At 36.3% G+C, this 18,698-nt stretch overlaps 1 protein-coding gene across 1 annotated transcript; it reads right to left on the minus strand.

Annotated features, from left to right (window-relative positions):
- Positions 1-631: 631 nt before the first annotated feature.
- On the minus strand, positions 632-16,971 carry IL26 (interleukin 26). Its single transcript, XM_033118529.1, has 5 exons — positions 16,759-16,971; positions 16,615-16,671; positions 16,307-16,441; positions 966-1,031; positions 632-885 (listed from the first exon to the last, which is right to left on the minus strand). The coding sequence occupies exons 1-5, from the start codon at positions 16,927-16,929 to the stop codon at positions 799-801; spliced, it is 516 nt and encodes a 171-aa protein (XP_032974420.1). The 5' UTR covers positions 16,930-16,971; the 3' UTR covers positions 632-798.
- Between the last annotated feature and the right edge of the window lie 1,727 nt (positions 16,972-18,698).

Below are 18,698 nucleotides of genomic sequence, written 5' to 3' on the forward strand. Positions count from 1 at the left end.
GCAAAGTCTGTTTAATGCAAAATAATGGTCAACCCATACTAGCCATGCAAGTAAGGTTTTTAGACAGTATGAGAAGTTTACTGAGGTGCAATTTGAACTGCATTGAGATTTTTACCTGGCCTCTACCGACTTTCCTGATGTACGGCACCCAGAAGGAACATTATCAGGCTCCAGCATCATTTCAACTCAGTTACTTGTGGTCTTTGTGGCTTGGGTTATCTACCAAAGGAGTTCCCAGTAAACCATTCCAAGCAGTTAGTTGATTTGTGTGTCCTACTTGATCGCTTTGTTACCATTTTACTCAATGAAATTCTATCATGCTCTTGTAAAAAGAACATTCAGGAGAAAGGAACAGTTTACTTAATTAAAATCAAAACCTGTTAGGAGCTAAGTTCACACTGGGCATAATTAGTAATCATCAAATGCTTAAGCAAACAAAAATCACATTCTCATACATAGCATCTATTTAAGCCTCAATAATATTATATTATATCCCAGAAATCTGTCATTTTCCCTCCATAAATATTACGTGGAAAAAAAATATTACGTGAGTTAATTCTGGTTATACATTTTTAAACTAAATTTGTATAATGTACTTGAGAATAACAAAACATATTCAGGATGAAAGCACTCCAAAACTTTATTACATGAAATTCCTCTACTCTATTCTGAAGCATTTAACCTGCTGTCAGCAGTATGTATAAATTTTTAAAAAAGAAATACACTTATAAATTTATTTCTGGTGGTTCTCATTCTATTTCAAAATAACAATCAGATCAATGCACTTGACTTCTCGCATTACTTAATGCTTTCCAGGAATTGTTTAATCCAGGAAAGAAGAATATCCAGTTCACTGATAGCTTTGTAGATTCCTCTGTTTCCGATCTGCAGATAAAGTAGAGATTTAAAACAGAAATCTTTCATATTCAAAAAAGTATTCAAAAACAAAGATTTGGAATACTTACCCTATAAAGTGTTCTTTTCATCCTGGTAATGGATTTCATCTCTCTAGCTGATGAAGCACAGGAAATCTAAGAAATCGACAGTAAATACAGATAATATTGTTGAAGAGGCACTCATAATACTCACTCTTTCACCCGTTCAGCAAACATTTATTGAGCAGGTATAATGTGCTGGACAAGGATACACACTGGCAAAAAAGTAATATGTGGTATCTGTCCTATAGAGCTTGCAGTTTCTTGGGGGAAGCAAATGATAAATAAAAACAGAAGCAAAAAGTTAAAGTTGACAAATTACTATTAAAGCTGTGTTTGTAATGCACGATATTCTATGATAGGGATTTACAAGAATGACCTACTTTGAATTGGGTGGTCAGGATGTGCTCTTTTTAAGAATGACATTTAAATTATGATCTGGAAAATTAGAAAGAGCCAGATATATAAGGAGGTAAAAAAGAAAAAAAAAAAAGCTGGAGATAGTTGGAGAGGATGCACAGGAGAGAATAATTCAGACAAAGAAAAGGTGTGCAAAGGCCCTGAGGTAGGAAAGTCTAAATGCTTTCTAGAAACTGAAAGAAAGAAAGTACGGCTGTAGCAATTAAACAAGAGAGATGTGGGTAGCATGTGAGATAAGAAAAAAATTTCACTTTTTGAAAAGTCCCCCTGGCTGTTATATTGCAGAGTACAATATTCAGATGTCAATTGCCAGGAGAAAGCACTAGGATATTAATATTATTTTCTATTTAGGAGAAGTAGCAAGCTGATGTCTTGTAGCCTGGCCTGGGGAAAACTGCCAGTCTCCTTTGAGGAGGTGAAATTTCCAACCCTACCTAAGCACAAGAATTGCTTAGGAGATAAGTAGGAGGAAATTAACATCATTCTCTATTGTCACACAAATTTCCAGTGGGTTAATTTGAGAAAAGGAAAGGGGAGAAAAGGGTGACTATATCTCATTTATCTATTTCATTTTTACTCATAAAGCCTTAACTCTGGCATAGACAAGGGGATTGTATAGGCCAATACTTTTCAATTTACAGAAAGGGAAACTAAGGCCCAAGTGGGTTAGTTACTTGCCCAAGATATCACAGGAGGTCCTATCCTAGTGACAAAATAGTGTCGGGCACATCAATAAAGACAGCATTTAATTAAAACTCATGAAATGGAAACAGATAAATGACAACACCTATTTCAAAAAATGACATACGGTCAATGTCAACCAAAAGGTCCCTTCAGGCCAGAACACAAAGAGGAGAAGGGGCAGCATTCAGGCTTCTTTTCTGATCAAGAGCAAATAACTGCATGATCTAACAGGTATATCTTGAATGCTGTTTTAGGGGCTTAAAGGTGGTGATGATGTCATGACTCTGCCCAAATGGGGTCCTTACTACCGTCAAGTCAGACCCCGCATAGGAAGAGATCCTTGTTGTGAAAGGAGCTTTGATGATCAGGCATAGAAGAGCTGCAGACACAGAACGTTCAGGTGAAAATGCAGTTTGCAGGATTGACAAGCCCAGGGTTGGACCTCCCTGTGATAAGAGCCCTGAATAAAGAAGAGGACATTTCAACCCAGACCAGACACTGTGAGGTCCAGGACAGTCGTGGCCAATGTCAAAGATTACAGTCAGAAAGAATTCACTCATTCATTAAACAAACATTCCTAAAGTACCTACTGTGTGTTAGGCCATGTGCTAGGCAATAAAGACATAATGATGAGCAACACAGAATTAGTAAATGAAATAGATGTAGATTGGAAAATTAACAAAATACAAGATCAATATTAGAAAGTAAAAATTCAGCAGTTCTGGGAGCTCTCTTCTTACCCCAGTTCTGCTTCAAATGAAAACAGAAATACTGAGATTGTTAGGTAAAAAAAAAATTGTCAACATGCATTATGTTAGAATTTTGTGCCAGGCACTAATCTGAAGGTTTTAATTATATTAATTTATTCAGTCCTCACAACAACCCCATGAGGTAAGTACTATTATTACCCTCATTTCACAGACTGGGAAATGAAAGCATATATGTTAATATTCTGCCTATGTTCACACAGTAAGTGGAAAAGCTGAGCTCTGACCTCAAGTATTCTGACTCCAGAGTCTATTTAAAACCACTATATCATACTGAACAAACAGCATAACTTAGAAAAGATATTCCACCTAAGCAAGTCTCTTATTTAAACCTTCAAAATCCAGTTCCAAAGAGAGATTAGGTTAAAGGTCTCTGCTCTGTATTACACAGGAGAAATGTTGGAAATAGCTTTAAAAGACTAAGCTGATTGGTGGAGAGAGAGAGAGAGAGAGAGAGAGAGAGAGAGAGAGAGAGAGACCTAAAATTAGACGTGATAATAAACAAAAGAAGATGCCCCGTGTGTGTTTGTGTGCTTTTTTCGTTCATTTGTTTTCAGATTGGAACTACAAAAGAAAATTCTAGAAATACCAAGTCTAATTACAGCCAAGATAGTACACATGGAGTGAATTTAGAGAAGTCTGCCCATTATTGAATAAACGGAGAGTTTGATTAGATGCTAAATCCTTCTAGCCTGAAATTATCTAACATAAAAATAGTTAGCCCGAGTCTTGCATTTGGAAAAAAGGAGACTCAATGAACAGGAGAATCGATACTTGCCTGACTCCAAGGCACTATATCAAAGTTCTTAGATGTGATGATCAATTACAAAGCACAGAAGAAGCAAGACACATGACACAATATTAAATACGCATGTGTTAGGATTTAAAGATTTAACATTGAAAATGGGAGGCCAGAGAAGCCGACTAAATTCTGGACATTACAGACGTTACATATCACTAAGGTCTTCCTGTTCACTACGGCCTCTGCCCAGAGAACTTTGATCTGCAATGCATCCTGCAGCAGGGTGGGAAGTACAAAAAGGCTTCTGACCTCACTCCGTCTAAGGCACGTGTTACTCTAAGAAGAGCAAAGAGAAAAACAAAGTTTGGCATTCATTACTTAGGTAAAATAAAACAAAAACACTTCTGAGTTCCAGTGTTGCCACTAGAGCTGTGCTGGTTTATGGGATGCTTTCTGGAGCCTTTAGCTCTGTTTACTATAAATGACCCCTAGTAAAGATCTGGCCCAGAACGTTCTCATTTTCCTCACTGTTGCAAATATGTTTACCGACCCAGTAGGGCAGCCAGATTTTACTGCCATGATTCTCATTGCTTTGCTTGAAAGGAGGAATTTATAAAAGAATGATTTCCTTTACCTTATATTTCAGTGTATACTTGCATTTACTGAAAACCGAATGTACAGCAAAGGTTCACCAGTTTTATTGTAAGAAAGGCTGAATATTTTGACTAACTCAATCAAAGCAGATGTGATCTAGATGAGAGGCAATTTATTAGTAAGGCTAGCTAGAATAACTAGAGACCAGCTCAAAGAAAAGTGTGAGATAGTCATAGAATAATGAACACAAGGCCTAATCAATTATCATTAAGTCAATACATTTTCATTGCATACTTACTATACCCTAGGCATACAATAGCGTCTCTGCCCAACAGCATTGATTTATTTAATTTATAAAACTCCCTACATGATGAAAATTGCCTTAGGGCACAAGTGTTAGCTTACAATCTACTGAGACAGACAGTGATGCAAAATTACAATATGTGATAAATACTGTGATTTAAAAAAAAAAAATCCATTGCTCTGGGAGACAGAGCAGATGGCAATCCGACTGTGGAATATCAGGAGGCTTCCAGAAAAAGAAAACAAGTGACTTCCCTCTTGCAAGGTGAGTGAGAGGGAGTGGAAAAGGCAGGGAGAAGGAACGAGTCAGCAGAGGAAGCAAGCATGCTCGCTGTTCCAAGGCTGGAGACAGCAGAGGTGATTTAAACACCCTGCAGGTCTCAGCTGAAATCCCAGCCTCAACTGTCTAAGGTACGGCCCCCAACTTCCAGTCCTGCTGCTACCACACATCCTCCTGGGTGCTCTCTTCTCAGCACCTACCACAATCTGAGATGAGCTCGAACTGGCTGAAAGCATTTTCAAGGAGTTGTATAAGGACAGAAATATTATATTATCTGTCAATTTTGGTTGAATCCTTAGCATCTGGAATAGTGTTCAGCAAATATAGTAGATACTTAACAAATGTTTATCTAGTGAATGAATCAATGAAAGAAATGCGTGCATCAGTATATGGCTTTGGGGCACTGGTTTAATAATAGTTTGAAGTATGTCCTAGGCATTAGTGACATTAAGAGCTGTTTAAAACAATCAGATGAACAAATAATACAGTCCTTAATTTGTGTCCTCAACAGCCTCACATACTTGAAAATTATTACAAATTTGGATTGTGTATGACAGCTAAAGCAAAAATGAAAAATCTCTTTCCACTGATAATTCTGAGAAAATGAAATCCTTGAGTTAATGAGTGGACGGCTACACATGATACAGTCCCTCAGAGAATTTAACTGCTCATGTTGTATTCTCACAAAGAACAACAAATCCTTTCTATTAAAAGAGTTTTATTATACTGTCTCCTATTATATGTCATATTCTCACAGCCACTGGAGGAGTAAAAAACCATACATAAGATTTTTATATCTTTATAAACCTCCACATAAAACTTCAGACCAATTTGTAGCCATCCTTTTTTGTTTTGCTTTGTTTGGGGTTTGGATTTTGTTTTGTTTTGGTTTGTTTTTAATAGTTAACCATAATGGTTAAGATAGTTCCACTTTGGCCATAGCCTTAGATTCTTGAAACTTTCATTCCTAAAAAATGTAGATAAAATGATAGATAAGGGATTAAAGGGTAAATGAATTTTATTTTATTGTATGACAGCAGATGTAGATTTGGTGGTGATGCAGGAAAAAGAGGTATTTATTTATTTATCTATTTATTTATTTTAAGACTTTTATTTAAAAATATAGCCAACATACATTATATCAGTTTCAGGTGTACACCATGGTTTTCAACATTTATATACCTAACGAAGTGATCACCATGATAAGTCCAGCAACCATCTGACACTGGACTTACTATGCTGTCACAGTAGTATTGGCTATATTCCCCGTGCTGTACATCGCATTGCCATGACTTAGTTGTTTTACGCCTGGAGATATGGACTTTTTATTGCCCTTTGACTTTTTCCCTCCTTTTTTAATACTTTAATTATAGTTGACATTCAATATTATTTTGTATTAATTTCAGGTGTACAGCACAGTAGTTAGACATTTGTATAATTTCTGAAGTGGTCCCCCTGACTAGTCTAGTACCAGACACTATACCTATTATAGTTATTACCGCATTACTGACTATGTTCCCTATGCTTTGCTTTATATCCCCATGACTATTTTGTAAACTACCAATTTGCACTACTTAAACCCTTCACCTTTTCCACCTTGTCTCTCAACTCCCCTCCCATTTAACACCCCGATAACTCTAGTATCCATCCCACACCATACATAATTATTACAATATCATTGACTATATTCCTTATGCTACCATGTTTCCCTGAAAATAAGACCGAGCTGGACCATCAACTCTAATGCGTCTTTTGGAGCAAAACTTAATATAAGACCTGGTCTTATACTATATTATATAAGACCATGTATAATATAATATAATATAATATAATATAATATAATATAATATCAAGTATAATGTAATATAATATAATATAATACTGGGTCTTATATAATATTACAACAATATTGTAAATAATGTTGCAATGAACATATAGATATCTGCACATGTCCCTTCAAGGTAGCATTTTGGGTTTCTTCAGATAAATACCCAGAAGTGGAATTACTGGATCCTTCTTTGTCTCTTGATATAGCCTTTGTTTTGAAGTCTATTTTGTCTGTATCACTACCCTACCTTTTTTTTTTCGTTTTCGTTTTTATGAAATAACTTTTTCCATTCATTTACTTTCATTGTCTGTGTGTTTTTCAATCTTAAATGAGTCTCTTGTAGGCAGCATATGTAAGGGTCTTGTTTTCTTATCCATTGGAGCATTTAATCCGTGTACATTGAAAGTAATTATTGACAGATATATAGTTATTCCCATTTTATTTTTCATATTTTTTATCTTTTTTTTTCTTCTTAAAGAAGTCCCTCTATGATTATTTGTAATACTGGTTTGGTGGTGAGGAACTCCTTTAGTTTTTCTTGTCTGGGAAGCTGTTTATCTCCCCTTAAATTTTAAATGATAGCCTTGCTGGGTAGAGTAGTCCTGGTTGTAGGTCCATGCTTTTCATCACATTGAATATTTTCTGCAAGTCCCTTCTGGCCTGCAAAGTTTCTGTTGAGAAATCAGATGGCAGTCTTATTAGAGCTCCCTTGTAAATAACTAGTTGCCTTTCTCTTGCTGCTTGTAGGATTCTCTCTTTGTCTTTAACCTTTGCCATTTTAATTATAATATGTCTAGGTGGGGGCCTGTTTGTGTTCATTCTGGTTGGGACTCTCTGTGGTTCCCAGACTTGCATGTCTATTTCCTTCACCAGGTTGGAAAGTTTTCAGTCATTATTTCTTCAAATAGGTTCTCAAGACCTTGCTTTCTCTCCTCTCCTTCTGGTACCCCTGTGATGAGAATGTTCTTATGCTTGATGTTGTCCCACAGGTCGCTTAAACTTCCTCAATTTTTTTTGGATTTATTTTTCTGTTCCAATTGGGTGTTTTCTGCTACCTTGTCTTTCAAATTATTGATTCAAATCTCTGCCTCATCTAATCTGTTGGTGATTCCTTCTAGTGCATTCTTCATTTCAGTTATTATATTCTTCATTTCTGACTGGTTCTTTTTTGTGGTTTCTATGTCCTTTTATGCTTGCTATCACCTTGCTGAAGTTCTCACTAAGTTCCTTAAGCATTCTTATAACCATTTTTATACTCTGTCTATGGTAGGTTGCTTGCCTCCATTTCAATTAGTTATTTTTCTGGAGTTTTCTCCTATTCTTTCATTTGGGACACATGTCTTTGTTTCCACATTTTGGCTGCTCTCTGTGTTTCTTTCTATGTATTAAGTAGATCTGCTATGTCTCCCAGTCTTAGCTTAGTGGCGTTATGTAGTAGACGTCCTGTGGGGCCCATGGAACAGTCTCTCTCTGGTCACCTGCTCTGGGTGATCCAGAAGTGTCCCTTGTGTGGGTTGTGTGTGCCCTCCTGTGATAGTTGAGACTTGATTGCTTTTGGCACATCAGTGGGTGGAATTGACCCTCGGGCTTACTGGCTGGGAGGTTTGGCCATGCCCACAGCCTATGGGCTGCTGTGGGGGGTCTAACCCTATGCAGTAAGATTCACCCCACCTGGCTCTGGTACCTGTTGAGACTGCCTTTCAGGTGTGCCACTTGAAGGGCTAATTGGGTTGTGCTCTGCTGTGATCTGAAGCCAACCTCCGGGTATGTTGGTTCTAAGGCTTCTTGGGAAGGGCTCTTGTGCAGGTCAAAGTTACCAACTGCCTATGAGGTTACCAACAGCCAGAGACTATCTGATAAGAGCCACAAAGAGATCCACAGCTCATCACTGCCTCTGCTGGAACTGGAGGCACATAGGAGAGGCCATGCTGTGAACGGAGGATGACTGCCACCAGTATCAGATCTGGGGTACCCTCGCAAAAAGCCAGGACACTCCAAGGCCTGCTGCCATCTTCCAGCTCCCATAAGGTTCAGCCACAGATAAAACAGATTCAGATTTGGCCATAGGTGTGGCAGGTTGCTCAACACATGAAAGATGGTGCCCACCTGCCAGCTTCACAGGAGAGGGCAAATGGCAACGGTCCCTCTAGTCCTTGTCCCAAAGTTACACAACTCAGTCTTTCCCTATATGTCTCCAAAGCCCCCTGAGTCACTGTCCCTCCACTGTAGCCCAGGGTGAGTGCCTATGAGCAAGTGAGTCTATGCACAGAGCTTTTAAGAGGATTTCTGGATTTTCTGCAGCCTTCTTTCCCACCTGGACAATTGGACTCCCCACTGTTTTTCACAGACTGATATGGGGGCTCCTCTTCCTAGCACCAGTATTTCAGGCTGGGGAGCCTGGTGTGGGGCTGGGTTCCCTTGCTCTTCCAGTGGAAACCTCCGTGGTCAAGATCTCTCTCCTGATTTTCAACCATCACACAGAAGTGTGGGACTGCCCATTCCGCATCTCCAGCCCTCCTACCAGTCTTGATATGGTTTCTTCTTTATATTCTTAGTTATGACTTCTTCTTTATATTCTTTTTTTTATATTCTTAGTATAGCTAGGCTTCAGATGGTTCTCCAGGTTGATTGTTGAATAATTTGGTTGTAATTTTGATGTGTTCACAGAATGAGGCAAGCACAGCATTTATCTACTCTGCCCTCTTGGATCTCCAAGCAGATGTAGATTTTTAAGCAAGTCTTATTAATTAATTTTTTGAAGTTTTTCCATGTGAGGTCTTACAAATATTTTCTGGGTACATTTAAAATAACAATTGAGAAACATACAGTAGTGTAACCTGTTTTGAAAATAGACTTTTAAAAATTTTATGTTAGTTTGGCAAAAATATGGACACTAGGACAACACCAAACCTACTGAGACTAGAGAAGGATTATAGGAAATTGAGAAAGAAAATTTTTAAATTAGGATTATTGGAAGAAAGCATGACTATATTTGCAACCAATACGGTTGTATGGAAGGAGGAAAAACTATCTCTAGTGTCTCTCTTCAAAAGCAAATTCATCATCAGACATTTGATTTTTAAAAAAGCAAAAGACGGATGTCCAATACCCGAGTAACTATATATCAGAAGAGTTTACAAAACATTATCCTATTTCTGTATTATCTGTAACTAACAGAATCATTTGATATAAGTAAGTATAGATAATCTCACGTACTTATAATTATCTAGACCCTTATAAAAGATTTCTCCATGTTCCAACAGCAGAAAAAAATAGGAAGACTTTAAAACTACCTAAAATACATACAGATATTAAGGTAGAATAACTTTATTGCAGATATTTTAAAATTCTCAGGATAATTATCATTCATCAGAATAAGTCCATGCATGGAATGTTAACTAGACTTATTGTGGTAATCATTTCACAATTGATACAAATATCAAATCACTATGTAGTACACTTGAAAGTAATATAATATTATATGTCAATTATATCTCAATTTAAAAAAAGAATAAGTCCATGAAATTTAGCACATGCAGTGATAGAGCTATGCCTCATAATTTTGACAGAGATGTTATATATCATTAACCAAAGAATGGATTTGCCAGCAAAAAGATTCTATGATATAATTAGAAAATATATTTACCAAGATTAAAACCAATTACTCATAAATAATCTCATTATCTTTAAATTAAAGTGATACTATAAATTATACACATAATGCAAGTTAACACTCACAATAGGCACTAAAAAAGTATTTGATTATTTAGGGGAATCACTCCTTTGGAAATTGTTGAGAAAATGTAATTAGAAGAAAATTAGTGTTCTGTGTATGAAAAGCAATGAGAAAAGACACTAGCAATTACATATTATCTCATTTAACCCTCTCAACAACCACGAAATGAGATTATTGATGTTGATAAAGACAGGATTTGGACTTTGCAATTAATGAAAGAATAAAACAGGGTTTGTCTCATTTCCTACTTCTAGTTTCATCAGTTCAATCAATTACAATTAAAAATATTTGAAATTACAAGGATAAATAATTAGCAATGCTTCACAAGTTGATAAGCTAGTGTAATTGATGATACAAATCACTTATCAAACACACTGCAAGAAATCAAGATACAAGTATTCTATTTGCTAAGATTTATTAGCCTTTAAAGTTAATTACATACAATATAAAGAAATGCATCTCTCTAATTATCAATTACTATTTAAGGCTCTCAAAATGTTAATTAAAGTATATGATGAAATCTTGAAAACTAATGGAATCTTTTTTTCAGTTTCAACCTTGATTACTAGCAATTAGGCAAATTATTTTGTGAATTTAACTAAGCAATTGTTAAATTCCTTTCAAATCTGAGAGTATTTGAGTTCTATAAGAATCTTTAAAATGTCTTCTTACATATACATAGGTCAACTTTCCAAATACCATTTAGCCAAAAAACATGATTAGCAAAGATTATGAAAATAAAGATGTTTATGTTAACGATAGCTTACTTTCTTTGAACAATTATACTATCTGAATTACTGAAATCAGACTAATTTAAATACATAATATTTTATTAGGTGTTGCAAAATGCTTAGAATGTTACCAGAAATAAGGAGATAATATTCAAATATAGTGAGTGGTATGGTATTTAAGACCTTGGAGTCTATCATGATAGACTTAAGAGTAGCTTAAGAAGATTCCAGTCTTAGTAGTCTTGCAAAGAAACCCAAAAGACAGGTTGCTTATAGAAATCAGAAGGCCTCTCAAAAATGAAAAATAATTTAAGTCCATGAGCTAATAATGAAACTAAGAAAATAACAACTCATTGTCAACCTTGGAAGAGTGTTAGAAAATTAATTCCTTATATTGAAAACTAAGTAAAGAAAAAGAATTAAGTGTTTTCCCTGCCTTTGTTATATGATAAGTTCCTCAAGACAGCCAAATAGTTAGTAAGAGGTAGATTCTATTTATAGCATTTCCCTTCTTATAAGTAAAATATAATAGAGTTTTAAAAGTATCATTTTTCAGTGTCTTATGAGTAGATTTAGACAATAATTACCAATGACTGCTAACATCATAAAAATAGATGCCATATACTATGTGCCTCTTTATAAAAGTATACAATGCTCCCTATGAAGTGATATAACCAAAACATCAAGCCCGAATCTGATCAAGTCTCTATATGTAATTACCGATATATGGAAAATAAAGAAAAGAATATATTAAATGAGTCTATGAAAATGCAATCAGCAAAATACAGGCAATAAGACACTTTGTAAAACAAATTACCCAATTTCTTTAACAAATAAATTGCAAAAAGAAGGAGAGAGAGAGAGAGGAGAGGGGAAAGAGAAATTACAAGGATTTGAGTAAAGCTCACAGAAATGTGTTGACTCAGTAGAGGGGCAAAATTAGCACTAAATTAAACAATGCATTGGTCCTAACAAAACTTAAAAACAAGATCTTAAATAATCAAACTTTTTTCGAGCATTTAACTCTCTTCCAAAACAAAGTTCAAGAATATTTATGGGAATACAAAAAATATATAAGACCCAAGAAGGTAAAATTTATGTCTGACATCCAATCAAAAATTACCAGGCATGCACAGAAGCAGGAAAATATAACTCATAATGAGGAGAAAAATCACATAATTGAACTGACACAAATGTTAAAATTATAGACAAAAATGTTAAAAGGGCTGATGTAAATTATTCTACATGTTCTAGAAGCTAGAGGAAAGATTGATCATGTTAAGTAAGAAAATGAATATTATTAAAAAGACCCAATTCAGACTTCCAGAAATAGAAACTACCATGTCTAAGATGAAAAATACGAGATTAACCTTAGGTAAAACACTGCAGAAGGAAAGATTAGTGAACTTGAAGATGTAGTGATAGAAAGTATCCACAATGGAAACTATCCACAGAAAAAGACTGAAAAGCACAGAATCAGTGAACAGTGGGACAACTTCCAATGGCTTGATGTATATGCAATTAGAGTTTCAAAAAGAAAAGAGCTAGAAGAAGGTACAGAAATAATTTTTGAATAAATAAAAGCCAAAACACTTCCAGAGTTCAAGATAACTAAAACGTACAGATGCAAGAATTTTAATTAACTCCAAGTACAAGGAACATAAAGTATACCAATGCACATCATAATTGAATTGCTTAAAACAAATCATAGCAAAAACCTTTAAAAGGAAAAAAACCAAACTTCTGTATATAGGTCAAATATTTCAAATTCAGACAGCATTTAACTCTGGAATGCAGTGTTGTTGTTTTTAATCAACTCCTCTAAATCCTATTTAGACCCTAGTAGTATCCACACGAATCTAACTAAGCATTAGTCTAGAGTTCTGGAATCTGGAAACAGGGATTGGGCCATTTCTGCCTGTTTCTGAACCATGGAAGAAGCTTTGGACCAGTTTTGAAATGTGTGGAGATTCTGTAGTAGCAACAGAACCCACAGAACTCAGGGTTCCTCTCAAAGTCCCTCCTTGAAAAAGGTCCTGCTCCATTTAGACTTGAGTAGTACTAGCAAAGCTCTGAATCCCCAAGCTTTGCTAACCCTCTTATTACAGGGATTTTACTTTCTTCCTCTTGTTATTATTAACTGTGAAGTTACTTTGCCCTTCCTTTCCTTTCCCCTAGAATCCTCCTTAACAGTGCATACGCGTACACACACACACACACACACACACACACACACACACACACACTGCAAAACTCCTAGAGGGCAAGATTTGTGTTTTACTCCTTTTTTTCCCATAACAACCCCCAATAGCAAAGACAACAGGGGAAATACGGCAAGTGTAATTACTTCTTACTTGACAGTTTAGATATTGACTATATTTATTGCCCATTTTTTATTAATATCACATTTAAGCTAATATCACCTACTTCATAGTTTATAACTTCTTCCTGCTAAACCCTGCCCCAACTACTAACTTAGAATTCAACTTAGAACAGATGCTCAGTAAATTTACATTAAACAGATATCAGCTTCTGTTTCCAAAAATATAAAATTATGATTGGCCAAAAGATTAAACGCAAGGCCAGTACCTATTTCCGTAAGCCAAAAAGTCTGAGGTTTTCCAAAGCTCAGGCTGATCCTCAAACTTTCTTTTTCAGTTTCCCGGAGGTCGTTGATACATCCAGGGCATGAACTCCATAGCTTCTGAGACAAATTAACTGACGCTAACAATGGTGGTTTCAGGTGGAAGAATGGAAGTACAGCCCCAAAGTTAGGTGGCCCCTGGAGAGGTTGATTGGATGTTGTATTCGCGTCTGGCCATAAGGGGGAGCCAGCCACTTTGGTAAAACACCACAGCCAGCCAGAAGTGCCATGCTACTCTGATGCCGCTGGGGCCCAAGTCCCTGAAAGAAGTATGTCTATTAACAGATTGAAGTCCCTTTAGGAAAAAATTTCAGAAAACACATCAATGAAAACCAGAGTTCCTAGACAGTTGTATGTTTTCTAAGTTTTTCATCTAGAACATTGCTTGGTTTTGGTTATAACTGTCATTAGGTGTTTTCTAGCTATTTGAGCCAAGAAAACCAAATCAATTGTAAAAACAAAACAAAACAAACAAAAAACCAGATATAGTTTGGAGGGTGGTTCCAGGTGTCCAGGTACACTGTACTGTTTCAGGCAAGGATTTCTTCTAGTGCCTCACCATTTAGAATAAACTTCATTTAGAATAACATTAAATTAACTTGGACGATTAATACAATGGATAGCACGAACAAAGGGAAACCAAGATCTCTAGCAAAAAGAGAAACAGAAGGTACTTTAAAAAAAAAAAAAACAAAAAAAAGAAGACTGAAGAGAATCCCTATTTCCAGATACTGAAATGGGATCAGCTTGCTTGTTCTTTTGCATGACTCCACCCTAGCCCATACTGACTGTGGTAGGTCTCTATTTACCCCAATATCAAGTCCTTCAATGGATTATTCTTGTCTTCTTCAAGGCTTTTAGTGGTGAAACCTCTCTTACTGGATATAATAATCACCTAATCATGGGAGCCAAATGAAATATAAAATTATATAATAATTCAGTTTAAATTTAACAGATTATACTACTCATTATCTTAATAAGATGACTTCATAGGTTAAGTATAGAATAAACCAAAGATAAGTGATGGCCTGTCCCTTATTTCAGGCAAGGGAACTAGCCCAGAGCATGCTCTCTGTATTCTACAAAGAAGTACCAGTTTGTAATTTTTAAAATTATTGTAATTATTTTAATGGAATGAGAGTTTATGAAAAGCCATGCAACTGAAGTCCCAAACAAGGCCATAACTTAAGCACAAACTAACCAAAGAAAAAGAACATAAATTCATTGGCTTTTTTTTTTCCCTAACTGACCAGCTCACCATCATAAAATGTCTCTGTACTGTGGACTGCAATTTGGGTTCCCAAGTACCTTCAAGGACTACAAGAAAAAGATATCCTAACTTTTAAAATACCAGGGGTGCCAAAAAAGTGTGTACAAGTGGACACTTTGGTCAACGTTGCTCAAGCGGTAGTTCGCCATAATCAGAAGTGTCTGGACGCTGATGGTAACCATTTTGAGCACCTCTTGTAACTGCCGAAGTCAAACATGACTTGTATTCATCTTTTGTTATTGGTATATATTGAGTATTACAATTTTAATAGTTTTTTCCTTTCTTAAAAGTGTATACATTTTTTTGGCACCCTCTATATAAATGTCCTCCTCCAACTGCCCAATGTTTAAGCCTCAGTGACCATCATGCCCAAGAGTAGAGAGCTCGGTTCTATCTGCCATCCCAAGGACTGCAATTATCATCACTGCCTCACCTTTGCAGCACCTGCAAGGTACAACTGAAGGAGGCTGCAGAAAGCATACTTGGAACCCAAACAAAGTCCCAGAAAATATTCCGAACTCTCTATAGAGTCAAATCAACATATTGCACAGATTCTAACTTGGTATTTTGTTTTATTTTTCTACACTGGTCTTTATTACCGTGGATATTTTTATAGAAATGTGGTCACTTTTATCTTCTTAATTCCCCATTGCTAACAGTGACAGTGACCACAATGCAGTTTTAAATAATTTAGGTACCAAAGAACACATAACACCCCTTTTTTAAAGTTTGACTGAGACTATGCCTTAAAAAGAATATAACCATAAAAAACAGATAAATAAATAAGAAAAGAGCAGATAATATTATAGGGGCAGATTATAATATTTATAATATTATAAATAATAAAAGCTCGTATCAATATGGGGACAGAAAGAAGGAAGGAAGGAAGGAAGGAAGGAAGGAAGGAAGGAAGGAAGGAAGGAAGGAAGGAAGGAAAGAAAAAAAGAAAGAAAGAAAGAAAGAAAGAAAGAAAGAAAGAGAAAGAAGGGAGGAAGGAAATAACTTTTTAGAGTAGTGTTTGGCACACGGGGTACTTAAGAAATATTTATTAAATGAATGAATTAATTACTTGGGAATCATAAAGAGGGAATGATAAAAATTTAATAAATATTTGAGAAGCATTCCACGTTATTTTAGCTCTCTTCAATGTTTTATGAACCACCATTCCTTAAGAAATAGTAAATAGAGACATTCTGAGCTATGCATGGTTATTTGACTCTGTTTCTCTGGTGATGAACTCTCCATTTGAACTATATGCCAACAATTAAAAAGCCTCTTTCACTCACCCTTTGGTGTGCAGACAGCTTCATACATGCTGTTTTCTAGATAGGTTTTTAGGGTCAAACTCACCATATTTGCTGTGCATACTTACACAGCGGCTCAATTTCTGCCTAAGGCTGTGAAATTCTTCCACAAAGTGTATTTCCTTACAAACTTGCAATTGGAGTTCACCAAAAACATATTCCATGAAGAAGGACAGAAGTTGTTCTCGGAATCTGCAGTTTTTCTATAAATAAGATATAAGAAATTGCATAAGGTAAACGACGAATAGTTTTTATAAAATGTCACTGAAACATCCCCCTATGTATTACTTAATGACCATTGGAAAAAAATTAAATGCAAGGAAAAAAGCATCAAACAAGCAGAAACATGAAAATAAAAAACGACCCTCTGGCTTACCATAAATAATTTTTTTGTTTTCTTTTTTAATAATCGTATATTTTTTATGCGGTCTTCCTACAATAAAACAAAGAGAAATAAGTTTTGTCTGGAATTATAGGTGTCCTTGAATGGACATTATTCTAAGCAGAGCCTAATACTTACTGGAATTGTTGCTTTTAGCCATGATGCCTTGACATAGAGCGTGTCAACAGCTTGGGACAGTGTTCCCCTTGGGTAACAACTTTTGGCGAAAGAAGATTGCTTGCACTTGGCAATAGCAAAAGACAGAGTGACAAACAGCAATCCAGACCTCAAAATGCAATTCACCCACATTTCCCTCCACCTCACTCTGGGCCAGTGTCACTCACAGCAGACAGAAGAGTCATTTGTGTTGGTTAGATGAGAAGATAACCTACTTATTTTAGCCCTCAAAGCTACCTCTCTGATGAGATGGTATGGAAGATAACTTACAGTTTATACAGAGGAAGATTGCTTTGCCCGCTCTGTTTTTTTAGAGCTTGCTTCATAATCAAAAAATGTTGACCACACCAGCTGTGAAGTTAAGTAAAAGCTCAAATTTACTGGTAAGGTTGGGGCCTCAGTTCCAAAAAATAAAAGCTAGAACTTCAGCTGCATATCACAATAGATTTCATTATTTTAAAAGTCATGCCATGCCAATGAAAGAGCCTGATCTCCAGGAGTCCAGGTGATTTTTTTTTTTAATTCCCATATGAAACAAACAAACAAAAAATCTCCTTTTCTGACTAGTATTCTAGCTAGTATCCCAGGAAAGTTTAACCAAAGGGTAGAATGGGCAGCCCTGGAAAATCTGCTCGTGACCTCATATAGATTTTTATTTATCCTTTGCCAAATCTTTCTCCTCACCACCATTTTCAGCCAGCATCAACACCCAAGAGAGAGGTTTTCTGACTTTTCTCAAGAACTTTCCAAGCTCAGAAACTGTAACTCCCCTAATATGTTCAAAATTTGTTTGGAACTGGACCTGGGATTAAGACTCCCATTTAGTAGGTTCTTTATCATCTCTGGCCACGTCGACCACACAGATTTTTCCTCTAACTTCAGGCTTCCAGTACAGTGTAAATTACTTGAGGAAAGAGAACCTATCTTTTCATCTTTGAATCCTCAGCATCTACCATGATGCCACATCTACCGTTTCCACGAAAATAAGCCCCAGATAAAGTCATCAGCCAGACTGATGCATTTAGTACGTTATGACGATCTTCCAGAAGAAGATGACATGACTGTATTTGAATAAATGTAGATTGTTGTACATAAAAAAATAAGACATCCCCTGAAAATATGCCCTAATGCATCTTTTGGAGCAAACACTAATGTAAAACCAGGTCTTATTTTGGGGGAAACACAATAAAGAAGCACATCCAATATTAGGTGGAATAAATACTTTCCTCTCCACACCAAGAGATGCTACTATAACTGCTTTGTTGTTTTTCATTTATTCTATCAACAAATTTTTATCGAAGATCTGCCAATACAAAGAATACTGCAAGGTACTAGGGGGCTATGAAGGCAGCCGCTCCACGGACTCCCACCCTCAGTTCTGTCCCAGCTCTTCCTATGGGCGATTAGTGTGGTTCATTTTGTGCAGCAGCCCCGAGATAAGAAGTGGACATAGCCCAGGACCATATACTGAGAAGCAGAGATAAGTCAGCAAAGCCTAGCATGAACAGAGTTAACATAGTACCAGGGCAAGGCAACAGTAGGAATCTGGTGGTAAGAGATTCATCAAAACTAGGCAGAGTCAATAATAAGCATCAGAGCCCAAGACAAATGTCTAAATCAAGGCATCCAGGGCTGGGAAAGGAGCAAAAAGAAAGTATAAAGGGAGGGGTCCAAACACCTGGGAGGATTTTCTGCTGTTTGGAAACGGAAGTGAATCTCTTTGAAGAGCCCCAGCCTCATTTCCACAGGAGCCTGTCTGCTGGTAAAGGACATGCCCTGTGACGTGAGAGGAGAACTCTTCACATCAGAAGACAGCTGGTCAGGAGTGCAAAGTGAGGTCACTGAAATTTTATAAAAATTCAGGGAAAGGAAGAATTGTTTTTAGCTGGAAGTAGTTTAAA

The sequence above is a fragment of the Rhinolophus ferrumequinum genome, chromosome 10, assembly GCF_004115265.2.
Source record: "Rhinolophus ferrumequinum isolate MPI-CBG mRhiFer1 chromosome 10, mRhiFer1_v1.p, whole genome shotgun sequence".
Taxonomy (NCBI): Eukaryota; Metazoa; Chordata; class Mammalia; order Chiroptera; family Rhinolophidae; genus Rhinolophus; species Rhinolophus ferrumequinum.